This window comes from Hemicordylus capensis, chromosome 1, assembly GCF_027244095.1.
Source record: "Hemicordylus capensis ecotype Gifberg chromosome 1, rHemCap1.1.pri, whole genome shotgun sequence".
In the NCBI taxonomy this organism is placed as follows: Eukaryota; Metazoa; Chordata; class Lepidosauria; order Squamata; family Cordylidae; genus Hemicordylus; species Hemicordylus capensis.
Genome location: NC_069657.1, coordinates 394,384,307 through 394,408,896, shown reverse-complemented (window position 1 = coordinate 394,408,896; position 24,590 = coordinate 394,384,307). Strand labels below are relative to the sequence as shown.

At 42.8% G+C, this 24,590-nt stretch overlaps 1 protein-coding gene across 4 annotated transcripts; it reads left to right on the top strand.

Annotated features, from left to right (window-relative positions):
• Positions 1-8,816: 8,816 nt before the first annotated feature.
• FAM98A (family with sequence similarity 98 member A) lies at positions 8,817-23,291 on the top strand. 4 transcript variants are annotated; one of them, XM_053303984.1, is made up of 9 exons: positions 8,817-9,050; positions 9,869-9,956; positions 11,747-11,895; positions 12,959-13,093; positions 14,149-14,333; positions 15,173-15,253; positions 17,456-17,572; positions 19,128-19,295; positions 21,492-23,291. In XM_053303984.1, exons 2-9 carry the CDS (start codon positions 9,904-9,906, stop codon positions 22,263-22,265), a joined length of 1,662 nt encoding a protein of 553 aa, XP_053159959.1. In that variant the 5' UTR covers positions 8,817-9,050; positions 9,869-9,903; the 3' UTR covers positions 22,266-23,291. The 4 variants fall into 4 exon arrangements, with proteins under 4 accessions (XP_053159959.1, XP_053159938.1, XP_053159939.1 ...); XM_053303963.1 differs by lacking the exon at positions 8,817-9,050 and adding an exon at positions 9,345-9,454; XM_053303964.1 differs by lacking the exon at positions 8,817-9,050 and adding an exon at positions 9,429-9,564.
• Positions 23,292-24,590: the final 1,299 nt, after the last annotated feature.

Sequence of the window (24,590 nt, the reverse complement as noted above, 5' to 3'; positions counted from 1 at the left end):
CTTGTCCAGTCTGCATGATCATTTGCACACATCAGCTAGGTCACAATAGGGAGTTGTCCTCCAAAATTCATTCATTCATTCATTCATTCAATTTATATACCGCCTAGTATAAAAATCTCTAGGTGGTTTACAGAATTAAAACATACAATATAACACATTTAAAATTCATAAATAGATAAAAATTATAGCTGAAAACATGTTAAAAACACATTAACATTTTAAAATACAATCTCAGTTGAAGGCCTGGGAAAACAGGTGAGTCTTCAGGGTCCTCCTAAAAACAGAGGAGATGCTCTTATTTCAGCAGAGAGCATGTTCCAAAGCCCTGGGGCAGCCAAAGAAAAGGCCCGGTCCTGAGTTGCCACCAAACGAGTTTGCGGCACCTGTAGTCAGACCTCTCCAGATGATCTTAATAGGCGACAGGGTTCATGACAGAGAAGGCGCTCTCTTAAATACCCTGGACCTAAGCCGTTAAGGGCCTTATAGGTAATAACTAGTACTTTGTATTTTGTTCAGAAACCTATCAGCAGCCAGAGCAGTTCTTTTAGAATTGGTGTTATATGGTCCCTTCAGGTAAACCCAGAGACCAATCTGGCTGCTGCATTCTGTACCAATTGTAGTTTCCAAACTACGTACAAAGGCAGCCCCACATAGAGCACATTACAGTAGTCAAGCCTAGAGGTTACCAGCATATGTACCACCGTTTTAAGGTCACTAATCTCCAAGAGTGGACATATCTGGCGTATCAGCCGAAGCTCATAAAAAGCACTCCTGGCCACAGCCTCAGCCTGAGAGACCAGGGAGAGTTAGGGATCCAGGAGCACTCCCAGACTATGAATCTGGTCTTTTAGGGTGCGTGTAACCCCATCCAGAACAGGTAGATCTAAGCCATCTCTTGGATCCCGACCCCCTACATACAGTAGCTCCATCTTGCTTGGATCTAACTTAAGTCTGTTATCCCTCATCCAGCCCAATATCGTCTCGAGGCAGGCACTTAGGGGGTGGTATGGAAAATTAGATTTGGGTGTCATCAGCATATTGATAGCATCCCAGACCAAACTTCCTGACAATCTCTCCCAGCAGTTTCATGTAGATGTTAAAAAGCACTGGAGACAGCATGGAGCCTTGTGGAACCCCACACTTCAGCTCTCGCTTTTCAGAGCAATAGTCTCCAAGCAACACCATCTGGAATCTGCCAGAGAGGTAGCAGCAGAACCACTGTAAAACAGTGCCACCCAATCCCACCTCCCTCAAACGACCCAGCAGGATACCATGGTCAATGGTACTGAAAGCCACTGAGAGATCCAAAAGGATCAGCAGAGTCACACTCCTGTCGAGAGCCAATTGGAGATCATCCATCAGGCTGACCAAGGCAGTCTCAACCCCAAAGCCCTCCTGAAAGCCAGTCTGGTAAGGATCTAAATAATCTGTGTCATCCAAAACTGCCTGGAGCTGAGAAGCAACCCACTCGCTCAATCACCTTACCCAACCAAGGAAGATTAGAGATGGGTCTGCAATTAGCTAACTCAGAGGGATCCAATGCAGGTTTCTTCAAATAAGGTCTAATAATAGCCTCCTTGAGACGAGGCATCCTGTCCTCCCTCAGAGAAGCATTTATGATATTTACCAGACCCCCTCTGATAATATGACTATCAGATGAAATAAGCCAAGTTGGGCAAGGGTTCATAGAACAGGTGGTAAGGCATACAGTCCGAAGTAGTTTGTCCACATCAGAAGTAACAAACTGAAAATGATCCAGTTCAATCCTACAAGAGGATTTGCTGGGCACCTCCGTGATAGACTGCAGTAACTGTGGAGTCTAGTTCAGTGTGAATACAAGATATTTTATCTGCAAAAAAGTTGTTAAACATATCACAGTGAGTGACAGATGGTTCTAGATTCAAATTCAAGGCAGAGGGGGCATGAACTAGCTCCCTCACAACCCTAGACAACTCATCTGGACGTGAATTTGCAGAAGCAATGCAGGCAGAGAAGAACTGCTTCTTTGCTGTCTGCACTGCCAGAGCATAGATCCTCAAATGAGCTCTGTGTTGCAATCTGTCAGATTCATGCCAAGACTTCCTCCACTTGCGCTCTAGTCGTCTGCCTCGCCGCTTCAGCACCCGCAGTTTGGTGCAGATCTGTGGAAAAACTGTTTAGATACAGCAGTTTAAATTTCTTCATTATTGAATAGGGGTTTACAATAGGGGTGACATATTTTCGGCCCAAGGAAGTCCTGTTTAATTGCTTTTGTGGTCCCTTTAAGCAGTTTCAGCCATTAGGCTGCATGCCTGAGAAGTACCTATATATATGTGGGGGGGGGGAATGGATATTTGACCATTGTTCCTCATCGTAGCAATTTTAGCAGCAGTCAGAGGAGAAGCAATGGCAGTTAAAGTCTGATCAAAGAGCAGGATGTCCTCTGGGACAGCCAATGAAGAGCCACAATGTGTTCAGGTGCAGCAAAAATTTCTAAACCAAGCAGGTGAGCACATGCAGAATGTTTCCAGTAAGTACTCAGTATGCCAGGAAATTTAGGACTGACAGAATGAAGCACTTTTTCACACGATTAACCTATGGAATTCTCTGCCACAGGATGTGGTGATGGCCACCCCCTGGGTAGCTTTCATAGGGCCTGGATAAATTCATGGAGGGCAGTCTATCAGTGGCTTACTAGGCTGATGGATACAGGCTACCTCTTCAGAGACAAGATTCTGCTATATACCAGTTGCAGGGGAGCAACAGCAGAAGAGAGGACATCTTGGCAATATTGTGTAATAGGATTACAATTGTGGCTTCCTTTATGAAGATTCGTTTTGTACTTATGAGCATCTTGCATTTGTGGATTATACTGGTACAATTTGCCTCTGCTACCACAGGAAGAGCTTCTTACCTGATGGGAGGACCTCCCCACCCCAAGGTGAGTCTGTGTGCCGGCACAGCAATGTGGACAACTCGGAGAGTAGGCCCCTCTTGCCATCACCCACCCTGATTAGCATCATCCCTCCCTCTGACTCTGCTCATGACTCTGCCTTTCACTCTCCTGGACATCTTGGGGTTTTAAAAATTCAAGCTTTAACTCTGATGGGACGGGGGAGAGAAGAAGCGCCTTTAAGGTGGGTATTTTAAAAAGAGGTGTGGGGTTGGGGTGGTCTATTTATAGCACTAGTGTACACACAGAAGCTAGAAAAATTAACACACACACCCCCATAAAGCAGCAGGCATTATTTGTGGGGGGGGGGCGGAGTGGTGAGCAACAATGGGATAAGTCTAGGGTTGCCAACATTGCCGTTGGCTCAATTTGGGCTGGGGGCTGGGGTGTGGCTGCTGCTGAGCAGCGGCAGGATTGGATGGCGGCATTTGGGAAGGAGAGAAGGCAGCCGGTGAAAGACTACTTTCCTCTGGTCTGCCTTCCTCCAAATGAGGGAGACTAGGCTTCTGCACTTCTCCCCAAACTCCCTCCCTCCCTCCCTCAGCTGCTGCTGAGCTCCGACCTCAGTCCCTCACTCACTGGTGAGTGATTTGATTTCAAAGTTGTTGAGCATTTCGCCGCTGGTCCCACTCAGCTTGCCTGCCCCAGCCCAACCCATTCAGCAATTGGGAGGTGGAAGAGCTCTAGTTTTAACAGTTTTCAAACAATTTTTAAGTGGTTAAAAAGCGGGACGTGTGTCCCAAACGGGACAGGCACTTTCCCCAAAAAATATGGGACTGTTGGCAGCACTTGATAAATCTAAGGGAAAGGAAAGGGGATTACTGTGGCATCCTCTCCTAATCCAGCTCTCCTGTCCTACAGTCCTAGTACCTAATCCCTTCCTCAAACAAGGCCCTATTTAAAGAACTCTAACCTAACAGGGTGTGTGGGTTTACTTTCTGGCATCTTCTGCTGGATTCTGGCCAGATGCTACTTTTGGAGGCCTCAGCAGCTGGGGTGGTAGGGCAGCTGGGCACCCCTGCCAAGCACACACACCCAAAAAATAAAAAACTGGAGGAGGGGTACATAAAAATTACTAGGGAAAATTAGAACCTGGCAGGCTGGGTACCAGACAGAAGTCTACCAAAATAAAAAATGAATTCCAACCCAGGCACACAGCAGCAGCAAAGGTGCAGCTTGGGGGTGCAAAAGAAAAGGAACAGTCAGCACAGCACTGCAGTTATTAAAGTCACTGGGGGCTGGAGAGGGATCCACAGCAGCACCCAGTTAAAGTCACTGGAGCTGCTGGTACAATTAAGGGGTGGAGAGCAGTTGGTTGGCATTGCAAAAAGGGAAAAAGAGAAACAGATGCCAGCAGGCACTTTCTGTCTCTTCACTGGGCCAGAAAGGCCACAGGCTTCCACCACTAGTCTGCTTTGTGCTGCTGCAGTTTCTGATCCTTTCTCTTCCTGATACATCCTCTTCAAGAGAGGCACACTGTAAGGGCTTAAATACATTTTGAAACTCCCTCCTTTGGCCTCCCCCCTTCCCCCAGCCAATGGGGGCACAGTTACCCATGACAACACTTGAATTGTATGATATCAAGCCAACCAAGAAGAAAGGAGATTGCAAGCCAATTGGAAGCCAATGTCAGAAAACCAATTAGCAAGGGGAAAATAGCTCTCCAAAATGGCACCCGGAACTCAAAATGTTCTGATCAACAGGGCTCAGGAAATCCACTAGTCGTCTTGTATGTGACAAGTGAAATACGATGGCTGATGAGTGAAAAAAAACCAACATAGCTCAATGAGTAAAAACATTGATGAACAGAACCAACATTTCTTAACCCTGCCAATCAAAACAGGATTGTTCTGTTCCGAGCCCAAAACAGACCCTTTACGAGAAGGGCCAGTTTCAAGCTCAAAACTTTAAAAACAACCCATTTTGAGTCGGAATGTTTTGCAATCAATGTTCCGCACATCCCCACCCAAAACCCAGTAGAGCTGCTGTTTGTTGTCACTGATCAGCCAGATTGCCTCTGCCACTCTTCTATGTTTATATACACCCTAAGTTATCTTGTATTCCAAGACAAGTTGATACTAATAGTTGACAGCAGTCCCCAGGGAGGAACAGCCAGATAAGCTTTGCAGTAGCACAAATGCTGTAGTATTAGCATAAGGACATAGAACATGGTCATTGTGTGAAGAAATCACCTGTTCCAGACTTGGCCTTGCACGAGGCCATATACATGCACATGGAGAACTGCGCAACCTCTTGCACAAGCCTCTTGTATGTGTGCAAATGGGGAGCTCCTTGCACATGCATTTGGGTGGCTCCTCTTCCACTAGTGGTAAAGCAACTTTGCAGAACAGTGTAACCATAAAATGTCATACCATAAGTGCCACTGTGGATGCTATCCTCAGGTTCCCTGAAAAGAATTCAAAATGCAGCTTCTTTGGATCAAGCTGTATTTTAAGTATCCATTGTCATGGCTGTCAGCATTCAAACTGCAGATGCTACTGAGTGTGCTTGGTGCTCCCCAACAGCATAATTTTGTGTGTGTGGCAAGTTAACATGGTTTTATATCAGCCTCTTTTTCATACTGGTACATCTATGAAATATATCATTGCTACATACTAGTTGAAAAACATTCAGAAGAGCAAAATTAGATAGTTCCTGGTTCTCTCTGCTTCAGCTTCTAGTCTCTGCAGATATCCCCATAGAGCTTTCCCAGACAACAGGCTTTACTGAGAGTTATGCATTTGCAAAAAAACCACCAAACCCCCCACAAAAAGTTGGTTTTTTTAAACCCCAGACAAATCGGGCTAGGCTACAATGTTCCCCGATAGCTCTCAGGGACTTCTGACATAAATCTAGAGGATATGTGAATGCACACCTTCTTTTCTGTGGGAACACAAAGTAAAATTGTTGTCTGGGAACGACCCTGGCAGAGAAAAGCTATCTGTTGACATGTTTCAATCTCATTGATTTGACTCATAATATAGAGACCAAAGCAAGAAAAACTCCAAACTCTTGGTGGGATCCAAAGAGTCTCTTGTACAAAACAGTCCTCCTCCTTGTTCCGGGGGCGGGGGGGGTGTCTGATTTATACCAATTCCCCCCACACCCAGCACCACAGCTGCAATCTCTGCACTGCATTCCATACTATCTCCTGACTCAAAGGAGCAGCTTCAAGGGTGGGATGCAAGGAGCAGAAGGAGGAAGCAGGAAAGCCCCATTTACAAGTGGAATTCTGTTCATAGCTTGCTGGATCCTGCCCACAGATAATAGAGCAAATATAGCTTTATGATGAACCAATGAAATGCCATCAATTTATCTGTTTTAGCACATATGAACTATTGAACATTGAATAGTATTAAACAATACCACAATGCCTCCTGCGAACTTAAAATCTATCAGAATTTAAATTCTTTTCCTTTAATTCCCCTTATCTAGGTCAATTGGAAACATCAATTCAAAATAACTCAAATTATATGGTGACTGTATACCTGAGATTAAATTGCTAATTTATTAATAAGATGGCAATAAATATATGTATATATTATAAACATATTTATAAATGAATGAATAAAAGTAAATATATTTATAAATGAAGTAAATATATTTATAATAAATGAGAACAAATGATTAGTTTGTTAGTGACTAGTTTGTTTCTCAGCTTTCATGGGAAAGTAAGGTGTAAAAGAAAGAAGTTAACATTGTAGTATGACAAAATGTAGACACAAATAGTGAAGAAGGTTGTCTCTTGCAGCCTAGCATGACCATGCTTACTTGAATAAGCTTTCAGTCTAGATCCCTATAGGTTGATTACCTTCTACCTTGGAATCGTTATGCAAACTAAGCAGAAGAGATAGCATGAGAATTGTCTGGAGCCATAGGCTGAATTTTACAGCCTATGCTGAGATTTTTGGTCAGAAGAGCACTTAAAATTGCCAGAATTTGCTTTAGTGTTTGAGGCCATTGTAGCTCTACTGAACTTTTATGTGAATGAGCACAGTTGCCTTGTCAACTCAGGGGGAAAAAGCAGTAATTAATTTGACAAAAGTATGTATTGCTTCAAATGTTCATAATCTTGAGTGTGTTTCAGGGCATTCCAAAGAGCCTAAACTTTTCTAAATTCATGAGCCACCAATATTTTATTTTTTATTGTATTTGTAAGCCACATTGAGGATCTTATGTGTAGAATGTTGGGATTAGCATTTTAAACATAAGTAACGTTCTAAGAGCACTTGATTATGAATATACTAGTGACTGTTAAGCCCGTTACATTAACGGGTGCTAGAAGAGTTGTGAACAGGGGAGCTGGCTGCAGGCTCAGTTCTCTCTCTGACTCGCTGGAGAGAGGATGTCCGTAGCAGCTCCTAGGCCGGTCAGGAGCACGTGGCCAGGCCTAATAGCGGCTGCGCTGGGGGCTGTAGCGGCGGCGGAGGGCTCTTAAGCCCCCCCGCCGAGAATCAAGGGCGGCCCCCTGCTTAGAGGCCGTGGGTGCGGCCTCCCTCAGCGGCGCCGCGGACGCGGCATAATCGAGCGGCCGCTCCCGGGGGCTGTAGTGGCGGTGGAGGACTCTTAAGTCCTGCCGCCGGGGATCCAGGGCGGCGAGCGGCCTCCCCACCACCGGAGTGGCTGTTCCGGGCAGCGCCACAGACGCGGCCCAATCCGAGCGGCTGCTCTTGGGGGCTGTAGCGGCGGCGGAGAGCACTTAAGCCCTGCCGCCGGGGATCCGAGCGGCCTCCTCACCAGCGGAGCGGCGTGCGCACCACGCATGCGCAGAACACCTGCAAGAGACATGGACGCAGGTGCCTTAGCGTTTTATTATATAGGATATGTGTTGAAAAGCAGCCTTCCTTCATTGAACGCCTCAAAAGTTTAAGCATGAAGACATGTCAAGGAGTGCTGAATATTAGTAGTCTTGTCATTAGTAGACAGTTTGCTAGTTTTTCCAATAAGAATTTGGCCCTTATGTATAAACAGAATGTCTGTATGAACAACCTGTTTAATGCTTGCCACTCCAATACTTTCCTTTTTTTAATCAATAGTGAAACAGTTGTTCTATTATAGCTCCACTAACACAGGGGAAGATAAGACCTCTGCTCTTTCCCCAGCTACCCACTGAGTAATTTTTCGTAATTAGCTTTTCTGTGGGATAGCCCCCACCAAACCTGGCTTGGCTGATATGGGCCTGAAGACAGTGCCTACTTTCTGCCATCTTACTCCAATCAGTGTAAATGGTTTTCCTTGTGTAAGTACTAGGAACGGCACATTTCGTAAGCTCGAGAAACTTCCTAGAGTCTCTCCTACCCCTCCGGTGCCCTTAGAAACGTGGTTTCCCATCCTCTCGGTCTGCTACTCGCCAAACTAAAGAACACAAATCTCTTTCTTTTGCATGCCTCTGGAAGAGGCAGTTGCTTTCTTCCCATAAACAGAAAATTAAGCTATCGGTCCCCTTTCTGTATAATTTACCAATATAGTTTAAAGCATGAGAAGTAGCCGGAGAAGAGATGGCATTCCCCAAAGGGAGGTGTGGAGCTAAATAAGATAAGCAGCACTAAAAAGGATGAGGTGGTAAAACTACTCGTGGGCTGTACCATTTTACACAGCAGCAGGTGTGGCGTCTACCTCCCCACGAGGAGAGGGGAATCCTTGCAGAATCCCAGCCTGTTAGGGGTCAAGACTAGACTGCAGTCCTCCTCCTTAACAACCCTACCAATTGTATTTATATTCTGCCTTTCTTTTTCACCAGAAAAGGTAACATCAAAAGAAGTACAAACGGCTCAAAAGCAGGCTTCCAGGAACAGTTTTACCAGTGAGCTAGGTTCCTTCAAATAATAATAATGCGTCATATTTTGCATCCCCAGCCGTTCCCGACACTGCTCAGCAACATTGTGACGCCTGCCTATTGCTCGCTACAGCCCTAAAATTGATGCTCAGTGGGTAACTGTGCTAACTTCCATGATGCTTCAACTATTCTCAATCAAGTCAAGTGCTTAGTGCCTCTGTCTCAAAAGGCTCCAGTTCACACGAGGAAGCCAACATTGCCCTCCAGTCCACCAATCCTGGAAAGCTGAATTATGGCAAGCCGGAATTTGTGGTTTCGCCAAAGAAGCGACCGCTGTCTGAGGTAGTTTGTCCCCTTTCCCGCTAGGTCAGCTTTTCTCCTTTCAGGCCCAGCACTTTTCAACGTGGTTCCCCTCTATCTCCGGAGGGGGAAAGTGAGAAAGCCCTGCCTCTGAGGCTGTTCTTTGCGGTGCCTGACAGAAAATTTTACTGTACTTTAGGAATGATTTCCTGGGGAAAGGAAAGGAAGGAATTTAATAGATGAGTATGATCATCTAAAAAGGGAGAAATGAACCAGGTGGGTTAGAAATACGCAGAGTGGAACATTTTGAGTCAGGCGTGATTTGAGACGACCCTGTTGAGGCAGGGTGAGAGGTCAGGGAGAGGGGACCTTCTTTCTCTCCTCGCCCTTCCCCCACGTTCTGACATGCCAACCCAGCAGTCGGCGGCGTAGCAGCTGCGCGAAAGGTAGGTGGTGGCGCTGGGAGCGAGAGATCCCGGGGCGCCGCCGCTGATGGGGGAGGCCCCCCTCCGTAAGGAGTGGGGAGGGGGAAGAAAAGAGGTTCTCCTTAACCTAGGTGAGAGAAGACGTGATCAAATGACTGCCTGCCTGCCTGCCTATGTATAGATCATTATAGAGGAAAGGGGGTGGGGTGGGAATTAATTGGATAATTGTTTTTGCTCTTCATACCAACAAGACAGGTTTGTGGGGGGAAACTTGTTTTTCTCCCTACCCCTCTCCTGTCCCCAACGCATAGCCAGAGGTAATGGCTATCAAATGCTATTGGAACAAAACATGCACACCAGTTTCTATGATGTTCGCTTGATGTTGTTAGGTGATATTAACTCAGGCTTCTTTTTTTCCTTCTTTTTTTCCTGCAGGTTCCTGTCTTCTGTGCTCATTTTGAAGCCCTAGAATGGAGTTTGAGCTCATGGAGAATGATATCTTAGAGTCACTGGAAGACCTAGGGTAATTATTAAAACCAATTTTTTTAAAAAACCTACTTTTAAAAAATGCTTTTGTCTTTTATCTGTTCCTTTCCCCACTCTCTACCCACCCCCCGGCCTTTCCAGTATTCAGTGTGATGATAACTTCTGATATTGGTTTGTTAAAGAGTGTTGTTTTCAGGTTGGGAGAAGTTAAAGGTGAGCCATTATTTAGTAATAGAAAAAAAAAGTTGAGTTCTTCATAAAATATAACATCTGGAGAACCATTGTTGTGTAGTAGTTGAAGGCTTGGGCTTGGACTCAGGAGACCTAGATTAGAATCTTCACTTGAGCTGTGCAATTCACTGCATAACATTGGACTAGCCACTTTCTCTCAGCCTGATCTACTTCACAGGATTCCTTTGGGGGATAAAGGAGAGAACCCCATCCATGTATGCCACTGAATTCCTTGGAGGAAGTAAACCACAATAGCAACATTTAATCATGTTATTGGGACCTCTGAGTAGCCTGGGAGTACCTGATGCATTTTCAAATTAAGCAGTGTGCACCAACTCCATCATCTGGATGGGAGGCTCATGGGAGTTCCATGTAAGAGTGAGAGATAAGTTGGGGGTGTTTTTGTATTGTTTTTAAGCTTCATCCTTTTATATCACAAATGCACTGAGCAGCACAAAATCATAGATCTAAAAGGGTACGTCCAGTGTTTGGGGGCGGGGTGGGTGGCGGGGGAGAGAACGGTACAGCAGTTTATTCAAGCAAGGTCCCAAAGCATTTCGAGGACTAGCCTCTTTTTCAGGGGAAAGTACACAAAGATAAAAATAAAAACTTGACTATTTTATTTTTACTGACTGTACTCAGACACCCAGAAAAAATAAATGGAAACTGATTTATATGGCAGAATACCTTCAGGATTAATAAAAACAAAGATTACTAAATATGAGCACTGAACACAAATTATTGGTTTAAGTTGCAGAATTTAATTTGTTGAGGTTTTAAAGATGATGCTTCCATAGATAAACATCACCCTTTATGTCCACCAACCCTGACTTAGCTCATAGTATTGGATGGGAACAGACAAAAGGGGTGACATCACACTGACAATGAGGCAAAAAAGGAACGATACAGCATGGTCCAAAAGCATTTTGAGGACTAGCCTCTTCTTCAGGGGAAAGTATACAAAGATTAAAATAAAAATGTGGTTGCTGCACAGTTCACTCTGGCTGCCTGTTCAGTTTTTGTAGCACGCATGTATCTTTTCTTTGGAACCCAACCGTGTTTTCAGTGTTTATTTTTCAGCATAACAAAATTTACAAGAGGTATTCCCTTTCCTCTTGTCTTCATTGCTGTACATTAGTTTATCTGCATTGATTTTTACAGTGCACCATGAGCAAAAATAAATTAAAAAGAGGTCCTTTTCCTTAGGAAAATATAATCTAAATTTTGACAAAAGGGGAGACACCTGAAGAACGGATAAAAGGGAAAGGCAAGTCTATCAAACACCAAAAGAGAGAGGAATGGAAGAGACAAAGATGATGATGATGATGATAATAATGGGATGTGAGGGGGAAATGCAGTGATACATAATTAAGTTTTGATTCTGGTGGGAAAGGTAATTTAGGCTGCAGTCCTAAACACACTTGTTTTGAAAATAAAGGTGTTTTTAAAAAAATCAGTGGTGTTTATTCCAAGTAGTAAACATGTTTAGGCTTAAAGTGTTATCGTGTTATAGTGTTATTGCCCTATTTGCATGGATTGTGTACCCCTTAATTGGACAATGGACTTTAATAGCATGTTCTTAATCTTGTTTGCCAGTTACAAAGGCCCATTGTTAGAAGATGGAGCTCTGTCTCAGGCAGCTTCTGGTGGAGCCAGTTCGCCTGAATTTACCAAACTCTGTGCTTGGCTAGTGTCAGAGTTAAGGTTATTTTGCAAACTAGAAGAAAATGTACAAGCAACTAATAGTAAGTAACCATTATTTTGACTTAATTGATGTATATGTAACTTGTGTATTGACCTAGGAAATGTATGCTGCTTCCCACACTGATGTCATATGATGGGGTTTCATATGCAGGCGATCAAAATAGCTAGTTGTCTGCCATCATCATAGAATTGGACTTTAAGACTTTCTTTTATTTGCAATATGAAACTGGGAAAAGCTGAATTCTGCAGTCTCTACAATATATGCATGTGTGCATAATTTATCATGCTTTGCTTAATTTATTCTGCAAAATCTAGTTATGGGAAGGGGCAAGAAGCTGTGCAAGACACTGACTCCCTTCACTGAAAATCTTATTCAGCCAATATTGTGTATCCGACTCATGTCAACAGGTACTGCCCACATATGACCATGCATATCTAGATGCTAGAAACTTTTTTTTTTAAAGAAGGAAAAAGAAAGAAAGCTGTTCTGTGGGAGCTGAACTCTGCATTCATTATTGCATTCTATAGAGCCTTTTTCCTTGGTGCCCTTATAAAATCACAGTGTATACAGAGCCAACTAAGTATACAACTCAGAAAAACAACTTTCTCTGGAGCAATCTGTTTTCTCATGTGTGTTCTTTTTTCAGGTTCTTAATTTTGTTGGAAACATTTTATTTATTTAAAGAAGGAAAGCAGTCAGAATTCAGCAATGAATTTTGACTGTGGAATGGTTTGTCGCATCATGAAAACAAACCCAAGGAGTTCTCCTCCAGCATAGAACTCTGACAAAAGAAACTTGGTTAGTAAAATCACAATTCTATGTTTAGCCTGTACTTGGGAGTTATGGCTTATCAAAGTGGGATCAAACCCTGTTATCCTGATTTGTAAACAATAATTAAATCATAACTCCCAGGTTCAGACCCATGGGTGATATAGCAAGAATTCCCTTACAACTGGGAGCATGTGGTTCAAATCCTCTTTAGGGTTGTGTTTGTGATCATCTGAACTGGAATATTTGTTTGAAAGCAGTCTCTTCTAAGATAACATTTTGTCCTAACTCCTGTCAGAGACTTCAGCAGTCTTGACTAAAATCTGTGTGTTCAGGCCCAAGTGAAGCTGACGAGTTCCAGCTTGAAATGAGTGGGTTACTTGGTGAAATGAACTGCCCGTATACAACACTAACATCCGGAGATGTCACAAAGCGCCTTCTCAGTCAGAGAAACTGCCTCCTGCTGCTCAGTAAGTCGAATACACTTATCTAAAAACAAGGGAAAATAAATTACTTGTTTCTGTTGCTTTTTATGCTAGTTGGGTGAGAATAGTGACGTTTTTGTTCTTCTCCTCTTGCTGCTTGTGGTCTTAGGATAACTAGAGAAAAAATATAGCTGGATCTGTTGATGCCCCAGCTTCAAATCTTCCTCATTTTTCATTACTGCCTCAAAATCTAAAACCATAAAACATCTTCCTCTGTTTGTTTGTGTTTTTGGCAGCAAATATGATTAGCATTTGTCACCATAATCAGAGCCCATCCTACTGTAGTGGGTTGTATTCCCAGCATGCCCCAGGAACAGACAGGAAGTTACATAGCAAAGTTTCCTGTTCAGAGCAGGCACCCCCCCCCCGCAAAGTTCCTTTCCTGTCTGCCTCAGGACAGCAGCTGAGGGAGAGAACTCCAAAAAGAAAGAACACCCCACCCCCCATTTTCCTTGCTTTTCTTTGCTTTTCACTCCTTTCTCTGCCTGGGCTCGAATGGGGGAAGGGAGTCCCTGGATATTATCTTGCACCTTAAGGCCCAAAGGGAAGACCTCCCTTGTTATTCATGGCTGCACTAACTGGCCCTTTGGGCTATTTTAAAACCACACTGCGGTCTCTCCATGGAACCCTCATTCACAAGTGACACAGTCAGCTGAAAGGAATATCAACAAAGCTGCTCTTCTTCCCTTGCCATCTAAATGATGTTTCTGATTATAAATGGCTCTTGCATGTCACTTTTGCAGTGGATGAAAAACTATAGTACTGGATTTTTTAGAATAAGAGAGCTTTTCATGAAATTACCCATTTGGCATTCTAGCTACGTGACACAGAACTTGAGAAAATCCTAACATGTATTCTGGCTCTACTTCATATTCTTGCATCCTACAAAGACAACGCAGATTGACTTTGTCTGTGACCTTCTAAACTTAGTCTCTCATTCAGTTATTCCTAATAAGGTATAGTGTGGTCTTGGCTAGCTGGCAAGGTAATAGTTGTAAAAACAAGTATATTGTGCTGAAATGTAACCTTTCATCTTTCAGCATACCTCATCTCAGAATTGGAAGCTGCCAGAATGCTGTGTGTGAATGCTGTGCCGAAAAAAGCCCAGGAAGGTGGTGGCAGTGAAGTCTTTCAGGAGCTCAAAGGCATATGTATTGCTTTAGGCATGTCCAAGCCCCCAGCCAACATAACTATGTTCCAGTTCTTCAGTGGGATAGAGAAAAAAGTAAGAACTGAGAGTCAGAATTACAACTAGGATGCTTGCGCATGAGTGGAAGGCATACCTCATCTCACAGTTCCTTAGAGGGAAGCAATTCCATTCCCAAACTCACCTCATGGCTGTGTTGCATTGCATGCCATTAAGAGTGGCTTTTCAGGAAGCCTGAGCAATTGAAGACGGAAGGTGTAGGTGGGAAGCCTGTGTGTGTGTGCGCACATGCACACACCTGTAGTGGGGAGACACCAACCATATCCCATGCAATTTTTTTGGATCGATACCCTTTAGGATTTTGTTTCATGTTCATAAACATGAAACAAGAGGAGTGTAGGGGAGGGCTTTAGATGTTAAGTCATTTTCTTCCGAACTGGTTGGGAAGTTAACCTAAAGCATTTCCCTCCTATCTTAATTCTCCCCCTTCTCCCATAAATATTCTTAAGTAGCTGTCAAAGATACTGTTCCCGAGTTGATAATTCTCCCCAAAAATGTGTTAAGATTGTTGGTAAAACAGAATCTTGTATCAAAGCTTTTTTTCTTTCTTTACTGATGCCATAATCATATAATAAAATATTGTAGAAGATCCTAATTTATTTTAAGCTGATCACCAGCCGGTATTATGCTTAGAGATGTATTATTTTGTATAGCTTCTATACGTGTTATGCATATGCTCAAACTTTCAAATCGAACAGTGCAATCCTAAGCATTACTTAGAAGTAAGTCTCATTGAACTCAATGGGGTTTGTTCCCTAGTAAGTGCAGTTTGGATTGGGGTGTGTGTGTGTGTGTGTGTGTGTGTGTGTAAGCTAGTTTTTAATATAATATGTTAATTCTTTGTATTTTGTTTACAGTTAAAAGAAACATTAGCAAAGGTTCCTCCAAATCACGTAGGAAAACCTTTACTGTCAAAACCACTGGGTCCAGTTCATTGGGTAAGTCAATCATCCATAGAGCTTTAAGTGTCCTCAACCTTGTTCACTTGAATTTTTATGTTGACTTTGATGTAAAGATGAGTATACTTCTCATGGCAACTCACGAAACTAGAAATATCAAGTATAAATTAAATGACATGAAAGATGTTACAATATCAAAGGTGTAAGGATTCTATTTTCTTGAATGTTTGAGGAAATCTCCATGCACATCTCTTTAGAAGATTAACCCATATCACTTGTATTATAATATGTCAGAAGCAGTGAACGGGGGTGCTGCAAGTGTACCACACCAGAATGTCTGCAGGCAATGTATAGTTTAGTTATCTAATTATTCAGGTGATTCAAGAAAGCATAATGGAAAAGACTAAAATATATCAAAATATGAGGCAGGGGTGCCCAGATTCAGGCTTCTGTTCTCAGTTTTACCATGAGCATGAAGCAAAATATATTTGAAGGGTGGGGAATGTTATTGGCTCTCAAGCACAAGCTCAATCCAACCCAACCCAACATCCAGACTCTGGTTTATGTTTGTCTGATGCTCCTGAGGAAACCAGATAGAAAAACCCAGTACCTCAGAAGGATAACTAAAGATTGTAACCAAAGAACCCTACTGACTTGTGAAATATATTTTCTAGCCTGTGTTTTAAAATGTAAAAGGAACTACAACTCCCATGTTTCTTTTTAGAATGTGAGCCCTTTGGGGACAGGGAGCCATCTTATTTATTTTTTATTTCTCTGTGTAAACCGCCCCGAGCCATTTTTGGAAGGGCGGTATAGAAATCGAATTAATCATCATCATCATCATCATCTTGCAGAATGCCACAAAATAATTCATTTATGTAATCAGGCTCCTGAATGGACTGAGACTTGTTGGAAACCCTACAGAGGAGGCAAAGGGATTTTTTCTTCTGTCTTATTGTTCAATAAATGCTTATAATAAGGCTATATTGAATCTCATGAATATAGCGTTGATTATTCACTTATGCTTCTCGTAATCTGTGGGCAGCCTATAAAAACAGTGGTAAGAGTACTGAAGAGATCCAGTTCAGCCTACTATCCATAGGGCTATAAAGTGTCTGGCAGTGAAGTTGGGCACTCTTCCATGATACCATGACACTGCAGCTTTTGGCAGGGAAGATTTAGCAATGTCTGAAGGCATGCCATCTGCATCTTGATAAGTGGAAAGGGTACCTTAGATGTGGAAGATGCAGATCTCGAAAACATCCTGGTATAGAGAAGCATGAGAGTTCCAAGCCTCCATTTTTGAGCTATTGCTTTGATGGGAATGATTGTCTGTCCTCAGAGTTTTGGTATCCCCAGTATTCTTTTAAGCAAGAACTGTATTTTTCTGATAGGAAGCCACAGAACCAATTTTTCCTGGTTGTGCAGCTACGTGTTTTGAGCAGTTCAACTAATTGCTTCTGTTCCTGTTATTTGTTCTTAACCAGTTTAATTGTTTGATCTAAAGGGAGTTGGGAGTGCTTACTTTACTATAGGTCTCCTAAGTTGTCTTGCCTTTTGTTAGGTTTACTGATATCATCAATACTTAGATTATTCATTTAAACTTAAAACATTTAAACTTAAAACATTTTGAAGCTTCATAGCACTGCTGTGCTTTTTATCAGGGCAAAGATTGCTACCATTTTATTATTAAACTGGGGGATGTTGGAGAAAGCAAACCAGTAGTTGCAAGAAAATTATGCTTGGAAAAACAGTGCTGACTATGGTGCCAACTTTTGGGACACTAAGTCAGCTCCTGGCGTAGAGCAGACCTCTTTGGGATATTTTCCTATACTAGGCCTGGTTCTACTAATTGCATGTCTACAGAGGTGTCCATCTTATTTTAAGATTAATCACCTGTCATGTAATGCTCATTGGCTGGCATTCAGACTAATGCTGCATGCATGGAAGAATGTGTTGTGGGTGCAACAGAGAGGGAGAGTGATCAGCAAATCGCCTCTGCAACCACCTGTGCCTCCTGAAAATATGCCCCTGAGGTCCCATAGCCCTAGGGACATATTTTTTAGAAGGCATAGGTAGCTGAAGAGGGAATTGCTGAAAATTAACCTTCCCCCTTTGTGTATGCAAAACATCTTTTCACATGTAAGATGTTAGATTAGATCTTGGCCTGAGGTATCAAATTTGGATCTTAATGTATCTTAGTGTTCAGATTTCAGCAAATTCATGCTTTTTTAATTTCAGGAAAAAATTGAAGCTATTAATCAAGCCATAGCCAACGAATATGAAGTCCGGAGGAAATTGTTAGTGAAGCGTCTGGATGTGACTGTTCAGTCATTTGGCTGGTCAGATAGAGCAAAGGTAAAACTTGCTTTCTGTAAGCATGATTTGTCCTGCAAAGAGCTTTTGCTGTCATTTAGAAAACTGCCTTTTCTTCTAGTTAATGCAAATTGGGGAATTCCAGCATTTTAATTGTACCTTTCTATGAACTTCCTAAAAGTTTTTGTTTAAAATTTATATTGATTTGGTGATTTATCTTGTGACATGAAAATAAAATTTAGCATAAGCTATGCACGTGCCTAGGGGCAGTCTGTTTCTCTGAACTTGCTATATATCTGCCGTTTGCATTTAATCACTAATTTTCTCCAATTAATGATGCTGGATTCCTTGCTTTTAACAAAAGAATAAGAATATTTCTATTGAGTGGCTTGGTCGTACAATCTTTCAGCTGAATAATTTTCCTATTCTAATGTGAAAGTCTGTCTACAGTAGTGCTAGTTATATAGTTTCCAAAGATAACCTATATTACTCTATAGCAGGGGTGGGTAACCTTGGCTCCCCAGCTGTTGCTGAGCAACAACTCTCATGATCCTTGGCCAATAAATTATGGCTGGGGATGATGGGAGTTGTAGTTCAGTAATGGCTGGAGAGCCAAGGTTGCCTATCCCCGCTCTATAAGATATCTCACTCATGCTAAGACACTCTTCTCCCAGTTCCTGCTAGGGAAGGATCCATAGTTCAGTGGTAGAGCATATGGTTGACATACCCAGATGCAATTCATGGTATTGCTGGAATTTTAGGTAGCAGGGACCTCTTGAAATGGCCCTTCAAGGTTTCTGGCAGTTGGATTGGATGGTGCTGCTGACCTAGATGGACCAGTGGTCTGTCTCCATATAAGGCAGGGCTTGACAGATTTGTCCCAGGAAGCTCTGTTCTGTTCTGTTACTTGCAAAGAGGATAAAGGGAAGCCCATTTACCTTCTCCCGACTACCACAGTGTTTGTCACGAAGTCCAGTAATTTTGTCAAGTGTCCATTATCTGGCTTCTAAATGTTTGGGCTGGCTCCTAGATACAAAGGAAAATTTGCCAAGGCCTGATATAAGGCCATTTCATATGTGTGCTATAGCCCTCGTTGCATTTCTGATTCCATCCTGCCCGGATTGACTCCTGGCAGCAAATCAGTGGTGTCTAGTTCAGATTCCCTTTTCTTTGTACTAGATGGCACACCTGTTGCATGATTGGGCCTGCATGCTTTATTTTTCAAATGTAAATGGCAATCATTTGGGATCCCGATCCAGAAAAGGACATGGAAGGGAAAGCTCCCATTGGCACCAATTCGAGGTGGGTTTTGGGGGTCAAATAGCAGCTATAGCTGATTGGGCCTGAGGGGGAAGTAGAGATCCTTCCCTCCATGCAGGGGCCCTGCAAATCTATATAAATCTGAAGAATCAAGCATGCAAACCCCAATCATATGGTAGGCATATGTTGTTTGTTTTGGCCCTCAGTCATGTGCACTGTGGGCCTTTAATTTCTTGTGTTAAAATGTAGGAAAATCAGTTGCATACTGGATGGCTCCATAGGCAGCTATGGCTTCCTTTCACTTTTGTGTGTTGCCTTTTTGCTTTCTGTGTAACAGAGCCAAACAGAGAAGTTGGCTAAGGTCTATCAGCCAAAGCGTGCCATCCTGTCTACCAAAGGCGCGATATCGGTTGCTCACCTCTTGGCGGCTCGACAAGACTTGTCCAAGATTATGAAGACTAGTAGTGGGTCTATCCGAGAGAAAACTGCTTGTGCCATTAATAAGGTATCTCTTTTGTTCCTTGGATATGTTCCTAATGTAGCATGTGTGATGGAATAATACTGCTTTCAGCACACACATGCATGCATGGGGAGGAGAGCTGAGCTTGTGGCAGCAAGCAGGCATGGTCTCCTTTGCTAAGCAAGGTCCACCTTGGTTTGCATTTGGATGGCAGACTACATGTGTGTGTTGTGAGATACTCCCCCTTGGCAGTTGGGACCATCGCTCGGTGGGAGAGCAGCTGAGGTCCCTGGTTCACTCCCTGGCATCTCCAGGTAGGGCTGGGAGAGCCGCCTGCTTGTAACCTTGGAGAACTGTTGCCTGTCAGTGTCGGCAGTACTGAACTAGATGGGCCAATGGTCTGCTTCGCTAAAAGGCAGCTTCCGATGCTCTTCTCTCCCTTTTCCTTCCTTTTACCAAGATTTAAGAAATTTACATTTCTCAGGAATGAGCAACAATCACAATTGTTCCAATACAACAGTTGAAACCTGATATGTTGCCCAGGAGTGATAAACTTTGCACCAGGGGGGTGGTTCCAGTGGGCGACATCTGCTTGACTCCTTGGCCTATGGGGTCCCACAAGGCTTGGTTTGCTTCCCCCCCCCCCCCCGGTTGTTTAACATCTACATGAAACTGCTGGGAGAGGTCATTAGGAGGTTTGGGCTGAAGTGTCATCACGATGCAGATAACACGTGGCTCTACCTTTCTCTGACATCCGATCCTAGGGAAGCAGTGGATGTACCAAACCGAGGGGTGGAGGCGGTGATGGGCTGGATGTGGCCTAGCCAACTGATGTTAAATCCAGACAAGACAGAGGTGCTGCTGGTCAGTAGGAAAGCCAGTTGGGATTGGGTGATTCAACCAGCTTGGGGGTGTTGCTAGACCCAGCTCTGCTTTTGGAAGCTCAGGTGGAGCAGTGGCCAAGGGTGCCTTTGCTTGGCTTCAACTAGTGCACCAGCTGCATCCCTTTCTTAAGAAGGCAGATCTGGCTGCAGTTACCCATGCCTTAGTCATGTCCTGGCTGGATTACTGCAGTGCGCTTTATGTGGGGCTGCTCTTCTTATTTATTCAGGTTTTTACCCCTTAAGGGTTGCCAGATCTCTTCGCTCTCCTGCTTTGTATTTTTATGGTGGTTGTTTTTGGTGTGCTATGGTTTTTACTGTTCAACTGATTTTAAGGTTTCAAATGTGATTTTTATAGAGTTATTTTGTATTTTAACTTTAGTAAACCAACTTGGGATGCCTGCTTTATTTATCTGATTTTTATATACCGCCTTTCCAAAAATAAAAATAAATAAAAACTGACCCATGCCATGCTGATAAAGAATAGATCAGCATATCTGGGCTGGAAACCACTCTTAACTTTTGTAATTACTACCTGTCTACTTAAAGGGCATTTTGGCTAGTAAATTGCTAGATTATATTGGCACAGCCTATGCCTTGATTCATGATACTAATTTGTTGTGAGATTGCAGTTTCAATGTAGTATTTCAAGTTAGTTATGCAGAAAGATAATTCATAGAAAACATGGCTAGTTAAGGAGATGCAAGATATGATGTCCCACCACAGTGGTGCTTTTGCTTAGGAACGTGTTGTCAGAGTGGACTTCAAATAAAGATGGTGAAACAGGGCAGATAACAAGTGTGACTGGAGGGAAAGAGAGAGATGCAAATTCCATTTCAATTATGGGTTCACTTGGTAATTTTCAGGAGTTGCTACTGATAACCTGTTCCATGTTTGATTATATAATTCAAAGTTTGTGCTTACATAATCCACTTCAAGGCTAAGGGATTTCAAAAGTAAAAAATATCACTAGATGTTCATTAAGTTTTAGATCTCAGAACTCATGATGATATTATTTTGTTTTTAAATCAGTTTTGAAGATGATTTAGATCAAGAGAACAAAACAGCTTTGATCTTAAAATGTGCAGTTAGAACTAAGAGACAAGTTACTCTTCTACACGTTTCAAATGTTGACCACTTATCTTCCTAAATGGTTTGAATTATTACACTTTCAGCAGGTCAAAGTCCACCCCCCCCCACACACACACACTGATGTTTTGATCTCTTTGAATAGGTTATTCAGCATTTGCATTTCAGCACTTTTTCCTACACGGAACTGTAGTTGTATAGAATATTTATAAAAATGCCACATTATTCAATAGCATAGTTCTTCCAAAACATTCATTTCTTCTGCTTCTAGGTGTTAATGGGACGAGTCCCTGACAGAGGTGGTAGACCCAATGAAATTGAGCCGCCACCTCCCGAGATGCCACCGTGGCAAAAAAGGCAAGATGGTCCTCAGCAGCAAAGCGGTGGAGGCAGAGGTGGAAGAGGTGGCTATGAATCATATGGAGGCCGTGGAGGATATGAACAAGGAGGTCATGACAGAGGAGGCCGAGGAGGCTACGAACAAGGAGGTTATGACAGAGGAAGCCGTGGGGGGTATGACTCCTATGGAAGCCGAGGAGGTCATGAACATGGGGGTCATGAACGAGGAGGGCGAGGACGTGGTGGTTATGACCATGGAAGCAGAGGTGGGGGAGGAAGAGGAGGCAAGCCTCAGGGAGGCTGGACCGATGGTGGAGGAAGCAGCTATCAAGACGTCAATTATAGAGATGGAAACTACAGAGACACAGGCTTTCAAACTGGTGGTTACCATGGTGGTAGTGGCTACCAAGGAGGTGGCTATGGTGGCTACCAGTCGTCGTATTCAGGAAGTGGATATCAAGGTGGTGGCGGCAGCTACCAACAAGACAACAGATACCAAGAAGGGCACCCCAGTGATCGTGGTGGAGGCCGTGGAGGAGGACGAGGTCGAGGTGGTCGTGGAGGCCGTGGTGGGCAAGGAGGTGGATGGGGAGGAAGAGGTGCACAGAACTTTAATCAAGGAGGGCAATTTGAGCAGCACTTCCAGCATGGAGGTTATCAGTACAATCAATCTGGATTTGGACAAGGAAGACACTTCACTAGCTGAGGCTATAGCTTCCATTTTGGCAGAGCTCATGTAATAGAAGCCTGTTATCATTTTTCTTTTTGAATTGGTACCAGACAACATGTGGCAGGCTGCTTTTGGAAGATGATCCTTGCTTTTGAGCAGATGTGGAGGTTTACATGACAGTCTAATGCTGCCTGAAAATCTAAATGCAGCCTTTCTTTATCAGAACTCTCAGAACTTCAGAGCAGCAGCCATGATTCTATTTGCAAAAGGAATGTGGAGACCTGGGGTACATGTCTCTTCAAACCTGTAATATGCAAGCCAGGATGTCTGTTGTTTTTTCTTTTAAAATAATCTTCAGCTGTTCAAGCAATTTTGGATATTGCTTTTCACTCTCATTTTTCCTAGGCACCAAGCTGGCTTCAAACCTGTATCGTAAAGCTGCTGGTAAGTGTACAGTTACCTGTGCATTAATCCCATTCAAGTCAGTTGGATCTATGCATTTGTAACTGCCCTGAGTTTCAGCCTCCTTCCTTAGGTCTGTACCTATTATATGAGCTCTTCTGCTGATGACTTGTTCAATAGCCTTATCTCACACTCATTGAAAACGCTATCACATAGACACCAGAGCCCCCAACCATGGTCATACCATGCAAACTTCATTTCAAGCCATGCTCAATTGTAAACAGGTAGTATATGTAGCCCTTTGCTTCAGCATAATTCAAACTGACTTTCATCCATCAGAAACCAGTCGATCCTCTGACCAGCCTAATTTTTACTTGAAATTAGCTAGCAGTAATGGCAAGCTGAAATTTTGCTTTATGCACGAGTTAATACCACTGATCAGCAAATGCAGGATGATCTCATTTTGTCATTTTGCTTATGACAAAATGCTCTTCAGCTGGGTTTGTTACATTTTTTTTCTTTACTAAAAGTCACATTAGTGCGCCTTGCCTGGTGTTTGTGTGTGTGTGTGTGTGCGTGTGTGCACAGAAATGTTGTCAAGCTGTGAAAGAAAGGTGTGCTATTGTATAAAAGGTGAGCAATAAAAGTTATGTTCTCCTATTTGTTGGTTTCTCTCTTAACTTTCTGTTAGAGATAACATGGTTTCAACAGAGATCAAGGAGTGCCTTGCTACTAGCAAGGAGGTGTTTGAGACCCTGCAAACAGAAATTTGGGAGGATTCCCCAGCCTACCCACCCCTCAACTAAAGTAAAGAGGAGAACTGCCAGTGGCAGGAGAATAGAGTGGTGCTGAAACAACCAATAACCATTCCTGCAGCAAAGATGTTTGCCTTGTGTATTTTGATTCATTCCTCTGGCTGGAACAAATGTAGTCTATAGAGGAGAATGGAAGTACTCCTTCCTGCCTCCTCCACCCTGCATCTAAGTGTATTGGGCCACTTTACAGACATTCAAGCCATTCTTGATTGCTGGCTTCAACATAAATGCATGGAGATTCAAGTACTGTATCTTATTTATAATACATCTAGTGCCACATCCAGATACTGTATTTGTTGGTTCTCTGAATATGAATGGTATCTGCCCCCAAATTTGTCATATTAAAAAAATCTTCCATTTTTGAATAAAGTTTCTGATTCTCATTGGTGCAGGACAAAGCCTGGATAAAATTGGAGCAGATTTTATTTTATTGTTCTAAGACTAGATTGGGATGAACTAGATTGGGACTGGACTGATTTCCCATTGTCAGCCCAGAGTTGGGTTTTAGGTTTAAGAGGTAATCTATGCTTAATTCCCTTTGCAATTTACTTTCTCTGTTTTCTGCTGCTCCAGTCTATGACCATGAAGAACCCATCTTAAATCCTTCATAAACTGGATTTTTAGAAGCACAACGAACTATGCAAAACAAGTAAATACATGCAATTACACTCAATTTGTCTATTTTGTGCTTCCATCAGATTCTGAATTGCTTTTCCTCCAGAAGAAAGCTATAGTTTGGATTAGTAATTTTATGTATGATTTTCTGATTATTTATAAGCTATACACTTACAGGCTACAGTGCAATGTAAAATTAGAGAAGTATAAGCTCCTTGACATCTGCAAGTTTGTGAGCCTAGTTCAGAGTTGGATTGTGGCCATAATCTGGAGACTGAAATATGCCTCATTAGCAAAGCTGACTGCAGAAATCAGTTTGTAGCACAATAGATGTCAAAAGTTGTCATGGTTTTTATAACCACTAGATGATGCTCTTGGTCTACAAGTGAAAAATCACTAAGCAGCACTGTCAGTTCCTACTAACCTTCAATGGATGTAGGTTTTTCCTTATCATGATGCATCATCATTTCAATAATCAGTGTCTTAAATTACTACATGCTTGAGCAAAATCTGACTCATTCAGATGGAT

What these genes read in the sequence shown, in the direction of transcription:
- FAM98A (XM_053303984.1), top strand. Translation starts at nt 9,904, where the DNA reads ATGGAGTTTGAGCTCATGGAGAATGATATCTTAGAGTCACTGGAAGAC. An exon ending in GAGTCACTGGAAGACCTAGG is followed by an intron (nt 9,957 to 11,746) that starts GTAATTATTAAA and finishes CTTGTTTGCCAG; the next exon opens with TTACAAAGGCCCATTGTTAG. An exon ending in AAATGTACAAGCAACTAATA is followed by an intron (nt 11,896 to 12,958) that starts GTAAGTAACCAT and finishes CTGTGTGTTCAG; the next exon opens with GCCCAAGTGAAGCTGACGAG.